The sequence below is a fragment of the Lissotriton vulgaris genome, chromosome 3_1, assembly GCF_964263255.1.
Source record: "Lissotriton vulgaris chromosome 3_1, aLisVul1.2, whole genome shotgun sequence".
In the NCBI taxonomy this organism is placed as follows: Eukaryota; Metazoa; Chordata; class Amphibia; order Caudata; family Salamandridae; genus Lissotriton; species Lissotriton vulgaris.
The window spans coordinates 36348029-36370379 of record NC_141689.1 but is presented as its reverse complement, the minus strand read 5'-3'; the positions used below and the strand labels follow the sequence as shown (position 1 = coordinate 36370379).

General features: G+C 46.9%; 1 protein-coding gene across 1 annotated transcript in view; it reads right to left on the bottom strand.

The window, feature by feature from the left end:
- The window catches only part of LOC147725878 (putative E3 ubiquitin-protein ligase HERC1), a 1064842-nt gene that overhangs the window by 583063 nt on the left and 459428 nt on the right, over nt 1–22351 (bottom strand). Inside the window, exon 32 of the mRNA XM_086963380.1 lies at nt 4612–5063. Within this exon, the coding sequence (XP_086819506.1) occupies nt 4612–5063 (452 nt within the window). The remainder of the gene's footprint in view (nt 1–4611; nt 5064–22351) is intronic.

Genomic DNA, 22351 nt, shown 5'->3' with positions numbered 1-22351 from the left:
TAACACCCCTATATCTAGTATTTAGGGGCACCCCTGATCCTTGTGTCCTAAGACGAGAACCTGCAAGATGAAAAGAAGAAGAAGGACTGTACAGCCATGCCGAAGCTAACAAGAGGAGGATACCCACTCACTTGGCCCCAGCCCTATAAGCCTGTCCCCACCTTGAACCTGCTCCTGCAAAATCCCAGTGTGTCCTGCGGCCAGCACCCTTGACAAACCCAGAGGACCTGCATGCCTTCAATCCCAAAGACTCTGTCTCCTGTGAACACCGGATTTGTTCAAACAACAGACTCAACTTCTGCAAGGATCCGCAGGTCTGCACCACTCTGCACCTGACACTCAAGGGCCCAGGTTTCAGTGGCCCAGCAACAAGAGGAGGTCCCTCCCGGCAATCCTGACCCAAGATCCAATGACCCCTAACCTGCCTTAAGCCTCCAGCTGACGCCTGCAGCCTCAAACTGAAAGGCCCCCCCAACCGCGACCAGGGACTGGTAAGAAGATCCGACTCTAAAAGGCACCCATGCACCGGACGTCCCATGGCCTTGGGTGCCCCAACCAACGGTATCGTACCAACCCCCAAGCTCCCAATTTACCTCTCCAAGTGGTAGTCGCACCCAGAAGACCTTCGCCTTTAAGCCTGCAGTGCTTTTGCAAACTGGAGACTCGCCATTTAAAGCTATAGGGCTTCCAACGCCAAAACATCACTCTGTTCCTGGCCGCCCCAGTGCCGCTGAGGGTGCATCTTTTGTGCTGGCCTAAACACCCATTTTCCCTGAGCTTAAGTTCAGGAGCTTTGCTCTCAAAACCCAGTGGCCTGCTCGTCAGCAGCCACCAACCGGAGAACCCCTATCCCCCATTGGATAACATTGGGACTCAGCACCCTGTACCTGGCCGCCCTAGCGCCGCTGAGGGTGTAACAAGAGTGCATCCTTGACCCTCGGGGAGCAAGGAGTCTAACTCCAGATCACCAACTCCCAAAACAAAGAACTTACCTTTAAATCGATAACACTATTTTCCTCTATAGGATAACATTGACTTTTTCTATGAAAAGTTTCAAAGTGGGAAGTTGGAAAACCTAAAGAAATTGTCCTAACCAACAAAAACACTTTTACTTACCTGTTTACAAGAAATGTCCCAGTGCAGTATCCAAAAAGAACAATTGATGGACAGAATGCAGAAAGAAATGTCATAGATTCACCCCAGCACGCAACAAAGAACTCCCTTGTGACCTATATTACTTTCATAAATATAGGGCTAAATTCAGCATGGGCTTAACAACAATGTAATAGCATCACCAAGATTAATGAGATACATTTGATTTTAGCATAGTTATTTATTTAACTTCTTTTTTAACATTGAGAATATATGTATCAAAAAAGTTATTGCTTTTTTCTCCTTTTTTTATAAAACTAATTTTATATAAATATACATGCAAATAAACAAAGATTCCTACATGAAATTTAAGAGTAAATGCAATACATATTTAAGCAAATAACCCCTGAGTGAGAAACATTACAAAAGAGAAATATTCATCCATACACAAACAAAACCATCCAAACTCATACAGAGATCTGGGCCTAAATCCATCGTTTTTTTGCTCACCATGCTAATCCAGTTTGAACCCAGCCATATGCAAATCAGTCTTGACCCCGTGCCTCATGGGAACTGTCCAGTCCAAACTCCCAAGCCCGGTCCTCCCTGGACTGGAAACAAGCATCCTAGGTCCGGTTTCGGGGTTTCACCTCTCATCAGCCAGGATAGCTTTATTCCAGTTGCATGGAGACTCACGTCTGAGCATACCCGTCCCACTCGGGGTGACAAATGCAAAAAGAACACTTGATGGACAGAATGCAGAACAACGTCCATCATTCCTTTGCTCACCATGCTATTTCAGTTTGGACCCAGCCATATGCAAATCAGTCTTGACCCGTGCCTCATGGGAACAGTCCAGCCCATACTTTTATAAAAAAACTATTTGTCTGAAGTTCAGTCTTTGTGTGTGTGACTTCATCTGCTGACTGAGTGTCTACAACAAATGCTTACCACTGTCTTCTGATACTGCCTTACTGCTCGACCACTCTACCACAAATAGAGAGTGAGGTTCTATCTAACTTTCCCTCTGCCTCCCTTTGGGGTTCCACTGGACTCCGTGCACACTATACCTCACTTCAATATGGTATATACAGAGCCAGCTCCCTACAACTTCATATCACGCCAAACAGACTATCCAGAAAGCAGCTCACATCCTTTTAAAAGATTGCAGCTCCGCTTTTAAAAGGACATCATCAGAGGTGGCTATGAAGCATCACTGCACTCATACTACCTGCTTCCGGAATATCAGTCTCACTCTTTCTTGGACTCCTCATGAAGCCAATGCCCGATGCAGGCTGCATGTCCCTTCCTGGCAGTCAGATGTCAGCTGAAGCACACTGTGCCAGTTAAAGCTGGCATCTGCCAATCACACTGAGAGAATATTATTAAGAAGTGACATAGAAGCCAGACTTACTAAAGGTTTGTGCTAAGGCATATCTACTTTCCAGTGCAAAAGGTATTTCATGCTGGAAAGATATTATTTTCTCTGTAGAAACCTTTCCATTGTTTATTCTCACCGTCAGGACATATGCAGCTTGTCGTCAAAGAACCTCTCCTGTCCGACCGGGGCCTGAGATGGTGGCTTCACCCGCAGTCTGAGACGAGTCTCAATAATAAAGACCTGACGGTAGGAATGAACAATGGACACCGTCGGAGGTAGAAACGTGTTAGTACTTGGGAGGATAGGTCTTAAACATTTATTTTATCAATTTTCTAGAGACGGGGACGGGTGCAGATTCAGCATCCCTGGCGCAATCAAAACTACAGAGAGATGTTTTTTAACTCCCTGAACGGGGCTACATTCAAGGTCGTCCTTTGCAGGTATCTTGATAATAAATGACCACATAAAGCTTTTATCAAGAAATGATGATTATTTTGTTAATAACAAACTTTGGTTTGTTGCCTCCAGGGACCCTCTGCCATAATACTGTGTTTGTTTTGAAGGACAGGTGGAGTATAACAAGCCCACCTATGAATTTGAGTTATAGAAATGTACCTTAAGTGACTGAGTGACCTGATTGAAAAGGGAGACCACATTTAGGAGGTATTCGCCTATTAACAATATCTGATGGATTATGTTCGGACTATCTGTGGGACCCATTGATAATGGATTCATATTTGTGTCCTATTTTCCCCTCTATTTGTTTATGTACAGAGCTCAGCCTTTACTTGTGTTTCATGAAACATTAAGGGCTTATCTAACTAAGTGATCCTTATTGGTGAGTCATTCATATTTAGAGCAATGTATTGTTGCGTGCTACCTGAGTGAAGATCATTGAATAACTGAGAGGGTTAGGTGTGTGAAACATTTGGGTACACATGGTGATATCTTTTCAACTGGGGATGAGAGGGTGCTGTGAATTTTTGAAAAAAAATACCCCCAGTCTTGAGGGAAGTATGTGGGTTCAGTGATAGTGAAATACTTATCTACATGAATTTAATTATTGCATAAAAACTTGTTTACATAAGTATAATGCGTTTCTGTATTGTAAGATGGAATATAAATGGTTTGTCCTCTTTTTTATGTTCATGTTCTGCATACAGGCATCTATGAATGTGTAAAGAGAGGAATATATATGATTAATGTCCTGAAGAAGGTGGTCTTATTCATGTCAACGCACCGAAACGCGTCAACACTTTGTCGTTGTTAAATTTGTATGATATGGAATCACATTTTGATAGGAAATTGTCAACTGCCGTGTGATGTCTTGATGCTTTTTTACAAATTAACCTTTTTATGACAAATGTAATTGCCTTTGTGTTGTTTCTCCCCTTTTGTACATTGGATGCTTTTTCACTTTTTAACATTTTATGTCGGGTTTTTAATATATTTCCACATGGAACTTAATGGAAAGCACTGTATAACTGAATAGTTTTACTAAACTGGATTTATAAGTGTTTCCTTACCCTGTGGAATTCATGGCTCCTTTAAGACTGTGTTTGATATGTGTGTAGAGAATACATGGAGTGATTGATCTGAAAGATAAGTGAATCCAAAGGGAATTATATTCTTGACTGCATAGTGCCTAGATGCCTATTTGTGCACCAGAACAGGGCTTGAGAGCGGCAGCAGGCTGATCTAATAAACATGGGTCTGTGATGCTTTGTTCCCTTTGTGCAATGCAGCACCGCAACTTTGGTTGCTGTACCTCCTTGCAGTAAAACAATAAACCAGCCACATCAGGTCACTGGGGAAAAATACTAGGAATCCAACTGAAATATAAAGAGATTCAGGGCCTAGAGAAAACCAGCAGTCCAATGTCTTATGATGACATAACCATGAAGGAAGGAGCTGCAACATTGTCAAATCTTCAATCAGGCCACGAACAACTGAAAAAGCACAATTAGGGTCTGATTTACACTTTTACCATAATGTAAAATCCTAAGATTTCTGGTCAAAGTATTAAATCAAGAGATGAATACACTGCTAGATCACCCCATCCCCCATACTATGCCTACAGAGCAAGAATTGCCCTGGTGAAGGCCTGCAAAAGCACTGAGTTGGTGGTGGTCCTTTACCTGACTGCTGCTTCACCATCTTCCCATTGCACTTTCCCCATCTTGCTGTCCTTCTGGAGGACTCCCAAGAGCATGGCTTTTCGACCACTGGGTCTGTGAACACAAAGGCTTCCCACGCGTAGGCCGCTGTCGATGCCACCCATCACGGCCAACACAGGCCACACTCGCGAGAAGAGCAATGTGAGTTGGGATGCTGATGGTTGAGGCCCATCTGGTGTCTTGTGTTCAAGTGACTCTGAGTCCTCTTTCTGTGGCTCCAGATAGAGTGGAACTAGCTGGAGTTGTGACAGGATGTAAGAGTTAATGGCAGGTGCCCAGCTGTTGAGCCTGTGAAGTCTGCACAGAAGGTCTGCCGTGGTCTGTGCTACAGCTGTAAAGCAAGGCGTACAGTGAGGCTCTCCAGAGAGGAAGTCATGGGGTAGTTGGCGCATCCTGAGGTCACTGATTGTCACCTACAACAAGAACAACAATGTGAGAGCATGTAGGGAAGGGTTGACTATAACACTTCTAAACACTAAAAGACTATACCTTACTCAGAGACCTGAAACGTTGTCCCTGACAACGGAACAACCAAAAGAACTATCTCATACTTAGTAGTTGCTGTCTTTAGTCTTTAGCATTGCTTGGGCTGTCCCAAGTAATAAGGTCCCATACCAAATGCTGAATGACCTATCCCAAATACAGACACACTCAACCTGAAAAACCGATGTTTAATTTCACACATTTAGACCCCCAACTTCAAACACTGGATAGAATGCTCCAAGCATTGTTACCATACGTTAAGAGCTGGATCGGCCTCAGTACAGTGACATCCCAACTTGACGCACTTGTTTGAGTGACCGAAACCCTGAAACCCTCAACCTATGAACATGGTGACCATGCTGAAACTGGGAATACTGGATAGAGCAAGTCAAGCAGCGAGACACTGAATCTAAACACTTGATGTACTCTTCCAAGCACTGAAATACTGACAGTGAGCACTGGATTGACTTCTTGGGCCACTAACCACAAATGCAGCGACAACTTCATAATCAATTAGACAACTTCAGAGCAATGAGAACCGAAATCTAAACACCAGATGGACCCTCCAAAACACAGATTTCCCACCATAAGTGCCCGATGGACTACACTCCTCCCAATATATCTCTTAATGGCTTGAGCACTCACGATCTGTGCGGATGGAGTATCTTAGTATTTGAGCCTCTTGCTTACCGGACTGAAGGGAGGGCCTCAAAGATAGAGACACTCACCTTCAATGCTGGATGAAGTATCCTAACAGAGAAGCCCCTAACCCTCAGGAGCAGGTGAACCTCTCACTGCTAGAACTGAAAGAAATGCCTTAAAGGAAGAAACACTCACATTTGGTGCTGAATGATGACTCCCAAAGGCTGAGCCATCAGTGGTGGATGCACTGTCTCAAGGGTCGCGCTCCTATCTTTCAGGCGTGAATGGAATATCTCATGGCTCAGGGCTGGATCTAGTAACACAGCAGTAAAGATACACCCCCACCACACATAGCGACTGAGCCTCGCACAATTGCACTTTTTGGCTGAAAGGAGTATCTCAAGGGTAGAGATGAACAAGTTACTTACCCTTGGTAACGCTCTTTCTGGTAGAGACTCTTTATTGCCCCAGTTTCCCATCTTTTGACTATTCGCAAGGTGTCAGACTAGATTCAGAAACTTTTCAGCAGTACCCCATTGTGCGGCTCTGCACTGACACTATTACGCTCGGAAGCGACATGCCTGCGTGATGCTGTACGTTACTTTTGAGGCTGTCCATAGCCCCTAAACGCAGAGTCAAAAGGGCATTTTGGTTGTGACAAGCATGTAGATTCCTAGACTTTGGATATTTTTAATGGGTAGAGTCCAATCACAAAATGGGGAGGAAGGAAGTGTCTGTGAGGAATCTGCAGCTAGATAGAGCCCCTACCAGAAAGAGAGTTACCGAAGGTAAGTAACTTCTTTTTCAGATTGAGAGTTCTAGCCGCAGATTCCTCATCTTCTGAACAGGACCACCCAAAGCATTAAGTATAACTTTTTTAGATCTCGGCCTCCGAAAGGCTGCGCACATGTGCAGTCTCGCTGGCGAGACTTAATGTGGTAGAGTGAACATCACTAGCGAGGTTAAGCCCCGCCCCTCTTCTCCATTGGCTGGCCTCCTAAACGGTGGCCAGCCATTGGTGAAGAGGTCCTAGTGACGTTCTTCTTTCGATCTAAGCCCCGTCCTTTTCAGATTGGGGGGCGTGTTTTTGACTTTCTGTCTACATTCTTTGATGTTTTTAGGTCTCCGCCTACGAAAGACTGTGCACATGCGCAGTCGAGCTGGCGAAGACCTAAAAACATCAAAGGATGTAAACAACAGTCAAAAACATGCCCCCCAGTCTGAAAAGGACGGGGCTGCGAGACTGGCCTCTGGCCCACCATGGATGCACCCACAGCGCCTCTTCAGCTACTCCTCGTGCCAGCCCTTATCTAACAGATGCCACACACCTCCCCTTCAGGCATCAGGTGACCCTGTGAAACAAACAACAAAGAGAGTTGTTTTAGCGTCGGGCTTTCGCAGCGCGGGTCACTCTGCTCACGTGTCACGGACCCACGTGGATAGGATGATGACCCTGCTAACCTGTCCCCTTCTGCCACATGCCCGCTCTATACGATCCTGCTCCCGAGCTCTTCTGTCCTCTGTTAATGCTAAGACGATCTCTCCAGTGTATCACTCGGTCTCCTGTTCCTGATAAGGTATCCGCCACCATCTGTTCGCGGAGACCTGCCTCCTCCCGCCCGTGCACCCCTGCTAACACCCCTCTATGTGCTAACATGCACCCGACGCTCATCTTGCTAACCGGTCTCTCTCTGACCTGGCCCGCGCGCCCTATCTCTGCAAACATATCCCCGCCTGCGTTCTGATTCTGCTAAAAAGCTCGCTCGCACCCAGATGCTCTCTAACCCAGCCAACATGTCCCTGAGGTAATGTGCCCACCTGGCATCTTTCCTTTAAATATTCTCGCTCACGTCTCCACAGATTCAATCAATGTGTCCCGCTTCGCCAGTGTGTCCAAGCGCTCCCTCCATCATCGGGAGTCAAGCTGCCCGTGTGGCTGCCAAGTAGGAGCTCTTTGCTAGAGCTCCCGGGCTGGGGATTGCCCTACCGGCTGATATCCCTTTGCTAGCCTTACCATCCGTCTCTATATTCGGCAATTTCAGCATAACTCACCCGCTGGAAAGATCTTCATGAGTCCTGGTGTGCCTTCGCCTATTCTGCCTCTTCTCCTTGTTGGAGATGACTCAGTGAAAGGACTCAAAACATAAATTCCGTAGGACCGAGCAGGCAAATAACCTTCTCAGTGAACCTGACTGTCCAGGCAATAGGTCTTTGTCAACATGTGGAAGGACGCCCACATAGCTGCAGTGTGCTAATGCAATAGTAGCAGCGTTGTCCCTAGTAGCATCAGCACACAGTCCTCTTGGAGGCTGCTGTTAGGACAATGCGTAGCACATCCCAATGCAGTTTACGACCCATCAGAAGAGGGTTTTCATCTGCACTGCTTTGCCTTTTTTAGCTGAACACCCTTCTGGTGTTCCTTTGTTTTTTTTTTTTTGGTTTTTTTCAAAACCTTTATTATACCTTTACAAATTTACACAGCAGTTTGCCTACAACCCAAAGGGCCGTCTGCTAATGAATGAGCATTGGAAGTCATGTATATAGTAAGTCCATGTTATATTCATGCTGCGAAGGAAAAGGTGTATCATACGGTCGGGTGAAAGGTATACAATCAATATCATGTTGCAAATCAGTTAAGGTTTTGTTTTTTTTGTTTTTTATGAAATTAACAAAAATAACAATCAGGAAATCGCAATGCGGTCAATCAGAAATAGTAGTGCAATTTAGCTGTATGAAAGGTCCCAAGACAGTACGTGCTGCTATGTGTTGTCAGGAGTTCAGGCCTACATGAAAGGTGGCAACATCCCTTCATCTACGTGTAATTGTATAACGTCCCTACTCTCCTTCTACCCCTCAACCTACCCCCCCTCATCATCCGATTCCAACTGGTCGTCCTCTGTCAGAGGGTCACAAATTTCACCGCGATACACATTCCATGGGGACCATATCTTATTCCACTTTCCAGGGCATGCGCGGCTCAAGTAGACTGCCCTCTCTGTCACCATCATCTTGTCCATATTCATGCACCACTGCGACTTCGTCGGTAGTTCTGCCACCCCCCAACGCTGGGCAATGTCTCTCTTAGCCACTATCATGCCCAATGTGATCCAGAGTTGGCCGCATCTGGACAAGTCAGTCGGTCCCCACACATTTAATAAACATAGCCTCGGTTCTGGGAGAAGTGAGGTCTCCAGAGTCTGAGACACAGTGCGTAATATTTGTCTCCAGTACTGTTGTATGCGTGGGCAATCCCAGAGTGTGTGAAAAAAAGACCCCTCCTCCCCACATCCACGTAGACAGAAAGGATGTTGTATTCTGTGGATGCGATGTAGAAGTGTTCTCGTGTAGTATACTCTGTGGAGGACCTTAAGCTGTAGAAGTCTCAGCCTAGCTGGGATGCCCACCTCCTTAGGGGACGCCAGCGCCTCATTCCATTCGTGTTCATCTAGGGCGTCCACTTCCCCTACCCACCTATCTTTCAGGGGGGCCAATGGGTCAGGCAAGTTATTCAGGAGTTTACGGTAAGTCAGTGATGTTGCCAGTTCATATAGTTCCTTCAGTCGGTAGAATTAAATTACTTCACCCCGTTCCCACATGTCGCCCACTGTGGATATCCCGATGGAATCCCAGTGAGAGAAGCCCCTACTGCATCTCAGGTTTCCCAAGGCACGGGTGTCCCAAAGTGGGGTGAGCTTGGTAATTTTCCCCTTCCAGCCCAATGCGGCCAGCGCCGCATACCATATCGACACAGTAAGTTTGGTAGGCCCCGTTAATGTTCTCACTTTATGTTGGTCGTAGAGCGGGGCTAGCATGTTGTTGGTGCCCAGTTGTGCCCTGTCCGCCTGGAACGCTGGGTCAGTCTGCGAGACATATATCCATTGGTTAATGGGCTTAAGAAAAATACAAGTGAAGATTCGGCAACGCAATTCCGCCATCGTACCAACCCCTGTGTAGCTTGGCTTGCGCTATGCGTGCCGGGCGATTGCACCAAAGCAGACCGGAGACAACTGCTGCCACCTTCTTAAAGTATCCCGGTGCCACCGGAAAAGGCGTGTTTTCCAGTATATATAGAAAACGTGGCAAAGACATCATTTTATATAGCGCTGCTTTTCCCAGCATTGTTAATGGTAACCCTGCCCAGAACTTGACATCTTGTTTGAGCCGTTCTAGCGGCGGCGTCAGATTCAATGTCATATATTCCGATGGATCCCGTGTGACATGAATACCTAAATATTTGAAAGAAGAGCCAGCTATTCTCAGGGGGCAATCGGGGCCGAGCGTTGGGATCTGGCCTTTCAGAACTTTTAGCTCCGACTTGTTCCAATTAATCGTGTAACCTGAGATTTTACCGTGGCCGTCGCATAGATTCAAGAGGGCCGGTACACCATGTTCGGGGTCAGTTAAGTACACCAGCATGTCGTCCGCGTAGAGGGACAGTCGGTCTTCCCAACCCTCCTTCCAGTGTATTCCCTTAAGTAAGGGCGTTTGCCTTATTAAGTTAGCCAGTGGCTCTAGGGAAAGCCCGAAAAGCAGAGGTGATAGGGGGCAACCCTGTCGGGTGCCTCTCCCCAGCGAAAATGTACGTGAAATGTGGCCATTCGCCACTACGTGTGCCATCGGTTTCGTATACAACAGTCTAATCCACGATATGAATTTCGAGCCAAAGCCCATACATGACAGAACCTCAAAGAGATAGCCCCATTCTACTAAGTCAAAAGCCATTTTGGCATCCAGGGCCAATATAACTGCGTGGTCTTGGATCAAGTCCGCCCTCGCCAGTACCCCATGTACCCTGCGGAGATTTAGTGCCGTGTTCCTGTGGGGCATAAATCCGGATTGATCCGGATGGATAAGATCAGGCAGATGTGCCATCAATCGGGTAGCCAGGAGTTTAGCCAAGATTTTACCTTCTGCGTTGAGCAGGGAGATGGGGCGGTATGAGGCGCAGTCATCCTGTGGCTTCCCGGGTTTAGGTAACGCCACTATAGTGGCCGTCCTTTGATCGAGTGGAAGCTCACCTCTATCTCGGCACTCCTCGTACATGTTGAGCAGGTATGGACTGAGTTCTTCGGACTGGGACTGATACCATTCCACTGGAATGCCGTTCGGTCCGAGAGCTTTGCCAGGCTTGAGTGCTCGTATGGCCAGCTGTATTTCATCGCTGGTTATGGCCGCATCCAGGTCCGCCATTGCCTCTGGTTGCAGTACTGGGAATTCCATTCTACTTAGCGCTTCCCGTGCCATGTCGGCAGTCACTACCCTCTCCGGAGTATACACCTGTTCAAAATGTGTCGCCAATGCCTCCACTATCTGTTCAGGGCTCGTTTGTGATACGCCGTTGCTGTCTCTCACTTGCTGAATCCCTCTGGAACTACCCCCCTTCTTGTCGAGCCAGGCCAACATCTTTCCTGCCTTGTCGCCAACGTCGTATATCCGATTTTGTGTATCGGCAATGTGTCCCTTCACCATTTGGCGAACATGTTCTGTATATAGTCGCTGATGGAGTGCAAGGGTATGTGCCGTGTCTACTGTGGGGTTAGCCTCATGCAAAGTTGTTAAACTGCGTAGTGTCAGTTCAAGCTGAGATTGTTCAGCCGTCTGTTCCTTTTTATAGACCGCGATCGAGCTTATAGCTTGCCCCCTCAACACAGTCTTGTAGGCCTCCCAGAGCACCTCGGAAGAAGCCACAGTAGCCACATTTTCCTCGAAATACTGTGTTGTAGCCTTTTGGAGGGTTTTCCTGATTTTCGGGATTTTGAGGTATGATGCCTGAATGGGGTATATACGGTGGCGAGATTTCCCCTGGGTGGAGACTGTTAGGGTGATCGGGGAGTGGTCTGAAATGCCTCTCGGGTGTATGTCTGCAGAATCTATGTGTTGTAACCCTCCCCCCAATGCCAGGAAATAATCTATCCGAGTGAGACTGTTGTGGACTGTGGAGTGAAACGTGTATTGCCTGTCTTGGGGGTGTACATGACGCCAGATGTCCATCAGTCCCATCGCTGTCAGGAATTGCTGAAATCGGGAGGGCCCCCCTGTCGAAGTTGTCACAGGGAATCTGTCCAGCTGTGAATCTACCACTGCATTAAAATCCCCTCCCACAATTACATCACTTTCAGGAAGAGACAACAGAAAGTCGCTAAGAGCTGGAAGCATTATTGAATGAAGGGACGGCGGGATGTACACCGATACCACAGTTAGGGGGCGACCCTCCCATTGCCCCTGCAAGGCTGCGAAGCACCCCTGACCATCTGTTTTTGTGCCCATTGGAATGAATTGTGAGGATTTTTTAAGCAAAATACCAGTTCCCCGAGAGCCTGCTGTAAATTCCGAATGTGCCACCATCTTGTACCCTCTCCTATCTAAGGCCTTAGTGGCCCCCCCGTCAGGTGTGTCTCCTGCAAGAGCGCCAATTGAGGTTTTTGCCTCTTTAACGCATTTAGTACCAGGCCGCGCTTCACCTTATCCCCAAGCCCCCTCACGTTCCACAAGAGTATTCTAAGGGAGGAACCTCCCGACCGTGACTCAGCATTCCCCTCGTGGCTCAGCTGCTCAGTCGCCATTCCCAATCATGCAGACACATACAAACAATTTTAGAAGGATCAATCGTACCTGTAGGCCTGTCCTACCAGCTCTAGCACATATACAGTGAGTACCCATTCCTGACCAACATATTGAATTTCCAACCAAAAACCAACCTCCCCCCCCCCACCCATTCCCTCCCTGCCTCCCTGCTTAACGGACCTTCGACTGCCCGCCTCCCCAACTTAGCAGAGCGCTTAACCCATCCCAAAAACAGAGTACTTGCACGTTGGGGGAGAGTGTCTTCCCTGCACCTTTCGGAGTATCCAGGCCGGTGTCCACTAACGACCTGTGTATGTGTTTATTCAGGGAGTCAGTGTTCAAGTCATGTAAGGGCTGGCCATGTTATATTCCCCCGGCTGCCGCAGATAGATCCGGTGTCGGTGATGTGCTCGCGCCTCTTCTCTCCGAAGTTTGTGAGTTGGTCCGACTATTGTTTCGGTGTCTATGATGCATTCTGTCGGACTTGCGTTCTACTGTGCGCAAGCCTTCGAGCCAGTCCCTTGCAGCCTCAGGGGAGTAAAAAAAACAGACTTTCTTATCGGCGACCACCCGTAGCCGAGCCGGAAACAGCATGGAGTATGGTAATTCCTGCTCACGCAATGTCTTTTTTACTTCCAAAAAAGTTCTTCTCCGTCGCGTTACCTCCGCCGTGTAATCTGGGAAAAAGGATATGTGCGAGTTTTGAATTTGAATGGCTGGTGCCACTCTGGCTGCCTGGAGGATGGTATCGCGATCCCTAAAGTTAAAAAGTCTCGCCAGGATCGGGCGTGGTGAGGCCCCTGGTTTTGGTGTTCCTCCTGGTACTCTGTGGGCCCGTTCCACGGAGAAGTAGTTCGAGAGACCTTTTGGAGCTAGCTGGTTCTTGATCAAGTCCTCCACATATAAATCCATAGCTCCCATGGTTTCAGATTCCGGGACACCCAAAATGCGAATGTTGTTTCGTCGGGAGCGTCCTTCATGATCGTCCAGCTTCTCCTTGAGCAACTTATTGTCGGCCTGCAGTTTCTACATTTCCACCTGCAAGTCTGAGACGTCCTCCGCCAGAGATTTAGCGACTACCTCCACTTGCTTCACCCTTTCGCTCATTTTCTGGAGGTCCGCACGTATCAAAGTTACTTCGGTTGCGGTTGCTCCCACCGTTGCCTGTACTTGGGCCAAAGCGTTCAATACGTCCTCCAAAGTAGCCTTCTTCGCTCCCTCTCCTTCAGAGCCTTTGCCCAGGGATTTGCGCTGTTCCGTTTGGGAGAGTGATTGTTTCTCATAGGCAAATTTATCAAGCATAGCTTGGGTGGAGGTATGTCTGGACCCCTTGCCCGCCATGTTACCACTCCAGTACTTCAGCCTGTGGCGGTCCCTTGTAACGGGAGTGCCCGTGTTGGGTGGACTGCCGGGCCGTCCGAGTTGCAGCGGTGCCCAATCTTCGTAGTCGTTTGGCTATTCACGGTCGGGTCTGTACTCTGTACTTCAATTGTGATGATCGCTCAAGATCTAGTTCCAAGAGTCTGGTACAGGACGCCCGGCCCGGCCCTGCAAACGAGAAGGTTCGCGACCACAGCGGCAAATGTGATAGAAAATGGCGGCGACTACGCATTCACTTTTCAGACTTCGATAGCAATTAGTAGCGCCGTCTTCCTCAGCAAAGTCTCGCCTTTGGAGCAAATTGTCCAGCCCTTATGTGAGCTATAAGGAGCTTCAAACTTCTAGCGCGTATCGCGGGGTCTGTACTCGCTGCGGGCACTTCCGGTCAACAGCACCGACAAGGCTCCACTTCCGCCCGGGCAGCTCCCAAACCAGTCGCCGCGGCTGTATTCACGCCACCAGGCCGCACCCAGAGATCACCGTTTCTTCCCGTTCCTGTGGCACTGATACTCCCAAAGTTCTCCTCCAAGTGCCGTTCGGTCACCGGGCCCTTGACATCTCGTCTGGGTTCGTTTTTGTGCGGATAGGCATGCGGATTGATGCGGAAAGCCGCCTTACTCCGGGAGCCTCTCTAGTTTGCTGCCGCCATCATCGGCTGCTAGCCACGCCCCTCGGTGTTCCTTTGTTTGATCAATGTAAAAGCTGAGCACTCCTTTGGGATCCAAGTCATTAAGCTCCTTCCTCTTAGAGGTGTGAGGTGGATCATAGAATGCTGGAACACTGACAGATTGACTGGTATATAAAGCGTCACAACTTTTGGAAGAAATCATGCTGTGTCCACGGAATGAAAGGTAGCGTACAGTGGATTGACACAAAGAGCCTGAAGCTCACTCACATTCCATGTCGAGGTGATGGTGACGAGGAATAGTAAGGAGCCATGAGGCACAGGTGTAAAGTGGCTCAAATGGAGTGCACATCAAATAAGTGAGGACTAAATTAAGGCCCACCTGGGGCATTACAAAGGGAGAGTGGAAAACGTGTGTTGTAGACCTTTCAAAAATGGCATACCCGGTGAATTAAACAATGAGGGCTGATCTGCCCATCCAAAGGCCTAAAGAGCAGAAAGATAATGCTAAAGTATACCCAAAGCAAGCCAAAACAAAGCCTTGCTGCTCAAGATGCAAAACAAACAATAGAATGTCAAATTACTTGCCTAGAGGGGGTCAATCTGGCATGTCCTACACCAAACCAGAAATGTGTCCCTACAACAGGCCACGACCCCTGGTCAAACGGCATCAAAAAGACTTACGCTTACACCTGATCAAATCTTAGCTCTCCGCCCCCCTTCCGTAACGGGTTGCCAACGTTACTCTGCCGACAATATAGCTGACAAAATCTGTCCCTGCTGTAACTTTTCACCCTCAAGTTACCTGCTATATCCCCTTATTACTGCAAGACACACCTCATACTCATACCACAGGTCCACCCACTAAGGGCCTTGTGTTCCTTAGTCTCAACTGTCGTTCACTCCCCAAACACAAGTTGGACATTTTTAATCTTCTTTGGGATGAACAACCAGAGGCTGTATTCCTTACTGAGACCTGGCTTCACGTAAGTGTCGGTCCCGACATAGCTACAGCATTACCACCAAACTATGCAATTGTTCGAAAGGACAGAGTCCCCAAATCAGGAGGGGGCATAGCTATTATCTTTAAAAGTTGCCTACAATGTAGATTCGATCCTGAAGACATCCCTGACTGTGAAGCCGCACTCTTTAAGCTAGTATTAAATCCCAACTTCACGCTCACCAGGACACCCAATACCATCGACTACTTCATTTCCTAGCTACATTACCGCCTTACTCATGAGCTCTAAAAATGTCTTGCTTCCGGGCGGGCTCAATCTACATTTAGATGATCTGTCCAATTCAACATGTAGCAATTTCAACGCTGACCTAGCTGCACTGAACATAAATATACTTAATTCTGGTCCAACACATACTGCTGGTCACCTGTTGGACCCAATTTTTTCTAGTTAAATGTTAAATGTCGTATACTTGTAAAGCGCACAGCTGCCCCAGCAAAGGGGCGTCCCGGCGCTGTATACCGCTGTGAGATGGTCCCTCCTGGGCATCTCCAAGGTGAAGACAAGCATCCCCGGCGCTGATGGGACCGTTAGTAGAGATTAAGCAAGCTATTGCCCAGAGTTGCTGAGTGGGACCCATGGTTGGAGTAGGCACCGAGGCGAGAATTATCGAGTCCGCTGACCATGGCCCAAGAACCTGCCGCGTCGGCAATCGAACCCTGGTCCCGAGCCGACCTCTGCTTCCGGGTCTGCCGCCTCTAACCAGTGAGCCACACCACTCCACATCAAATGCACTCCCGCAGTACCCTTGAGCTGGTCTGACCACTTTCTCTCCAAATTTAGTCTTGCTTCTCCGATCTCTTCGGCTCCTCTCTTCCCTTACTTGGTGACCCCGAAAAGAAATTGAAAAAAACTCGACCTAACTGCTTTAAATAAATTTCTATGTTTAAACGTACCCCCTGCTGAACTTCGAGTTGATGCACTCGCTACAAACATTCACGATTGGCTTTCTAATGCTGTGGCCTCCTGTCTTCTTTGCTCGCATAAAAAACGAAATAACCACCGACCTCCTGCACCATGGTTCAATGAAATCTTATAAAAAGGAAAAATGAAAATGCAAAGCGTTAGAACATATATGGAGAAAAGATTATAAGCCCAAATCTAAAATCATTTACCCCAAAGCTAGAAATATTTAGCTGAATTTTCACAATTCTACGAAGGCTAGTTTTATTTCTGACACCATTTCTAAAGCTGCCAACTGTTCAAAACCCCTTTTTAGCCTTGTGAAAGAACTGGCCGGCTCAAAAACAACTTCCAACCCTCTGCTACTAAAAGAACGTCAATGTGACGATCTTGTACAATTCTTCACATCTAAGATCGAAAAAATTCAGCTGGAGATCAAATTCTGACTCTTGCAGACTTTCTCAGCCCCAATCTAAAACTCTGCGACTCTTCCTACTGACCACATGACTGTTTCTCAATGCATGTCTCCACTGGAGCCCTTAACCTCCACACCACATTTAGATTTCTGGCCACTTCTAAATATTGATTCCCTGAAAACCATTTTAAATATTATCAAGTCTGGCTCACCTAAGGACCCTCTCCCAATCTCTATAATGAAGCAACTAGATATCCCCCATCTTCAGGTGATTCTAAATGTCTTAAATACTTCGTTGCTGGAGTCCACGGCATCGGCACTCTGGAAACATGCTATGGCGACCCCCCTTTTGAAGAAACCCACCGCTGACCCAGATACTACTGACAACTATAGACCAATTTCACTTTTACCAGCCTTCTCAAAAATTCTTGAAAGGCATATTCATTCCCATCTCTCACAATTTACCGAAACTAACAACATCCTCCACCCTTCCCAATCCGGCTTTCGAACTGGCTTTTCCACAGAGACAGTACTGTTGGGAGTCACTGAAAGGCTACGCCAGCATATGGATGCCGGACAGACAGTGGCATTAATATTGTTAGACATCAGTGCGGCGTTCGATACCATCTCCCACTCTCTCTTAATCCACACACTGAAGTCCTTAGGCATATAAGGCTCTGCTCTAGACTGGATTACTTCCTTCCTTGACAACCGCACTTTTCAAATCTCATCTGCCATGGCTTGCTTCAAGGTTTACACATCCCCGTATGGAGTTCCCCAGGGATCAATCCTTAGTTCACTGCTCTTCAGTTTGTACGTCAGACTGTTAGCACACATCACGGAACAAGCCGGTCTAACATTTTTTACGTATGCCGACAACTCGCAGATTATTTTCTCCCTCTTTAACTCTGATCCTTCTGCACCCTCCCTTCTCCAACAGGGTCTTAGTAAAATTTCTAACTGGATGAATCATAATCACCTTAAGTTAAACGGCGAAAAAACTGAAATACTGATTCTAGGCAAAAAGAAAGACCTTTGGAGTCCTTTGCACTGGCCAACTGAGATGGGTAACCTCTCAAAGCCCTCCAGCCATGTCTGGAATTTGGGAATCATTATTGACGATGCACTGACCATGCAACAGCAAACAGTTAAAATCACAGCACTTTGCTTCACCATCTTAAAATGGCACAGGAAAATTATTTGGATGTTACCTGTCGCCACCCAAAAAACCGTGGTACACACCCTTATTACCTCACGGCTTGATTAAGGGAATGTTTTGTACCTTGGATCTAATAAGGCAGTGACCCGTAGACTGCAGCTAGTACAAAATTCCGCAGCTAGATTTCTCCGCAGGATTCCTGAAGCCTCCTCTACTACTGAACATCTGCGTAGCCTACATTGGCTCAGGGTGGAGAACCGTATTAAGTTCAAAGCCCTGAGCTATATGTTCAAAATCAAAACAGGCACAGCAACTCAGTATCTGCAGTCACTTGTTCACCCCTATGCTCCCACTCGTCATCTGCGGTCCGAAACAAAGTGCACTTTTGTGGTGCCTAGGGTGAAATTTATTAGGATGGGGAGGGAGATCATTTTCCTATTTAGGCCCGTCACTCTGGAATACTCCCCCCCCTGGCCTTACGTAAGGAAACTGTCTACACTAACTTTCGTCGAGCTCTAAAGAGTTGGCTATTTAATCAATAATCTCATCTTACTGCCTTGCTATTCCTCCGCACATGGTCTGCTTGAAGCCGGGAAACCCTTTTTGGGTAGCGGTTGCGCCCTACAAATTCAAATAATAAATAAATAAATACATTAATAAATAATATACACTTTTTGTTGAGGGACGCCTGGTTGCCAAGATGACACTGACCAGCACAGAAGGAAGGTCAAAGGTGTTCAGCAGTTGTCACTCAAACTCCAAGAATGGTGCCTAACCCTGCCTTTTTGCTGTGACAGCAGGCAGGGCCGGACAGGCCATAGCGGGCACCGGGCAATCATCCAGTGCCCCGCAATGGTGGGGGATGTTTTTTTTTTTGCTGCAAAACGGCCCAGTAACCAAAAACCAGGGGCCGTTTTTGTTACAGGGCCGTTTTTGCAGCATAGCTGCAAAATCAGCCCATTCCAAAATCGGCCGAAAACCGGCCCGGGTAAAGAGCTCGGCGGCACCTCCAACCCTGTCCCCCCTGAGTGGGGAGTATTGTGTTTTTATCTAGGAACCTGAATCAATATTACCATTTATGCCCTTGTACGGCTATAATCAATAATATCCCTATGATGGCATAAGAAACAGATCTATATTTCAGTAAATCGCCCTTGCAGTCCAAGGCACGGCAAAAGCTACTTCCTTAGATTCCTAGAAAGCACAACGAGTTCTTTCAACACACCAAACCTCCAGCAACCTGGGAAATCCCCACTTGCTTTGTTTTGATTTGTAATAGAACTCCTGGGGGCACTGTAAGAACGGCCAGTTCTTAGTGATATCTTTTTTGACGTCTTATGTCCAAACCTTACGTCAAACTCGGCACCTTTCAGGTATAAATATACCAACGTTGCCTTAAGCAAACACACGGTGGTGGTTCTGGAGCAGAGCAGCTAATCTACTTGCCGAGAGCCCAGCAGACGCGGAGAGCCCACGGACGCTGCCCCTCCTCTTTGACGCGCTGAGAAAGACGCTGTCTTCTCTCCTGCCGAGAAAATCCAGATCCGGCATTTCCAGCCTACCATTGCGGGTGACTGGGATATCGAGTCCTGAGAGAGAGATACCAGACCTCCTACATTCTATTCCCAAGGTACAGTGCTGACTAAACCCTTAGAGAGAATTCTTGAACCAGATTCTTGGCAAAACCTACTTAACTTAAACGGCTACTTACTTACTCCTTCCCACGTATTAGGCTTAGGTCAGGTACACCGGGGTAGGCGTATTTTAGAAGCACCAGTTGAGCACGTTAGCCAATGTATCTATGTATATATATATTTTATCCAGTTTAAAGTGTCTTATGGCTAAGAAACCATATCAATGCTTTTACAGTATTATTTCATAATACTCCTTTTACTGTACGTGCTTTATTTTATATTAAGTATTGCAATTGTGGCAATTCATTTCTCTTGCATGAGAAGGAAGACTGCTGAATAAATAATACCTTTTATTGAAAACGCCCGTCTCTCTATTCTCTGCACTCTGGTGAAACTAAGAATGCACATCTGACTGAGTGAAATAGCTGTCTATTGTTTTCACACGACTTTAGAGATTTACTCTTATTCTGAGGGAGCAAAGTTGTCATGTTTATGCGGTTGTCGGAAACTGAATCCCTTCTTGTCTGAGCCAGGGAAGCTGATCTCTTCCTATTCATTCAAGAAAGTTTCCAGTGACCTCTGTGCTAGCTGGCGCAAACCTAAATTAAGTGTAACATAGTCAGTAGAGACCTAGATGACCTCAGTCCTACGTCTACACTGCTGTTTATGTTATTCCAATGCGCAGAGCCTATTGGGAAAATAGGAACTACACTACAGGAGGGGGGCCGGACGAGCACTTTGTCTGGGCCGTTTGTGGTTCCGAGTCCAGCCCTGAAAGCAGGAACTCCTGGAGCGGCAGTCTGACCGGAAGACATATGCTCAAGCCTTGGATTTTTGGATATCATACTCTCCATGCCCAATCTGGGATCGCTAGGATGACTTGTGCCCTGTCTACCCTGAGCGGTGTCAGCGGAAATGTGTACAAGAGTCCCGAGTTGCGCTCGAGGTGAAACACGTCTACGATCAACAGATGCTTTGGAAACTCCAGCATGCAGATGTCCTGACATTCAAATTCTCTGTGGCGGCGAACAGGGTGAGCCATGGTTCTCTTCATTCATCCACAGAATGCCCTGCAACTGGACTAACTCCACAACCACGAGAGATCTTTTCGGCCCCACAACCCAAGTTGCCCACAGTTCCAGGCCTGAGATCCTGTACCCTCCTGCTAGTGGCCCTGCCGGTCCCCTCCTACAAGCCGACCTGACAGCGATCTCTCCATGGTTAACAGAAAATGGGGGACCGCAATCTGAACTTCAACTATTGACTGTCAGCTATCACAATGGAAACTGTGTCGGCCGACGGCTGAAACCTATCCCTGGAGGGCAAAGATCCCGCAGGAGCGAAGATCATCGCTGGTATCAACTGCCTCGACGAAGGTACTGAAATCTGCTCTGACCTTTGAGCTAGCTGGCGCAAACCTAAATTAAGTCTAACATAGTCAGTAGAGACCTAGATGACCTCAGTCCTACGTCTACACTGCTGTTTATGTTATTCCAATGTGCATAGCCTATTGGGAAAATAGGAACTACACTACATGGCGCCCAACGGTTGGTAAGGCGATGAAACTAACGCAAGACGTAACTCAGTCGTGCTTTTTCACGCAGACTCTTTTTCCCGTAAATACTCCAATAGACGTCTGGAGTGGGTGAAAGATTAAAATCCGCCGGAACTTAGTAGGAAGAGATTCCTATGTAGAGTTTTTGGTTTAGTCAACGTTGAAAGATACAGTATTTTAAAATATTGTGCGCCTAATCTTTTGTCTCCTTGAAACTTGATCTGCAACAAATAAAAAACTTTTCTGCCATTAAAAATGCCAGATAGTGAAGACGAAAGGGATGCAGCTAGATTAGCAGCCCAACTAAAGGATGATGACACGAGTCTTCTACAGAATGACCGGAATGCTACCCTCATTCCGGTCAACATAAGAAAAACTATAACTTTAAAACTTATAGAAAACGGACTGACATCACGAGGTGGTACAGTCATTTTTGTGATAGAGGTGCACGATTATCGGCAGACAGAGGTATTCTATTCATGGATAAACTTTCCAGCGGCAAACGCTACAACACACAAATTCCACTATTACAAAATAGAGGCACCTCCGGATCAATACACTCCTTTCGAGGATGTGAAAATTCCACTAAATTACCAAGAGCACCTGCTCTCGTTTAAAGGCGCCCTAAAACATAATGATCACATCACCAGGCTCGGTCCACTAGGTAGACCAGGAGCAACGTGGCCGGTTCTAACCAGCTACACACCACATCCAGACATCGAAAAAATGTCAGACAAGAAACTTTTAGCCCAGCTAAAATTACTAATTAAAATTCACAGACAGTTAGTCTAATATGTAATGCGGACTGTAACAGTCTAACCAGCTATTAACATTCCACAGCTGACCCCTCATCAGGGGAACACAAATAAAATTACACCACAGAACATACAATCATGTCTTGGTAAAACACCCGCAAAACGGGAACAAATTCCATTCTGGCTAGCACAGAAAATAACTCAAATAGAGGCAGTATTCCCAAATACTACCCCTAGTGAGAAACACAGAATTCTGACTATCTGCCTTCCAATGGGGGTCGCACCACATGTGGAGGACTGTGGCACTTGAGGCACAGTCTTTGCTTCCATTAACACAAAAACACATGGTGTTCCGTCTCTGGCGGTAATACCAGATGTACTAAGACAGATTCAAAATGAATACGGTCCAGAACCTGCTTTAACTCTAGGTATGAAATTACTGAAAGACTTCAAGCAGGTCTCGGCTATATTATTAGCCAACATAAAAGGAGAAGCAGCATCTGTGTCGATCCACCAGAAATTGAAAGAAACAGATATAGCAGACCAACCAATTGAACTTGCCAGAAT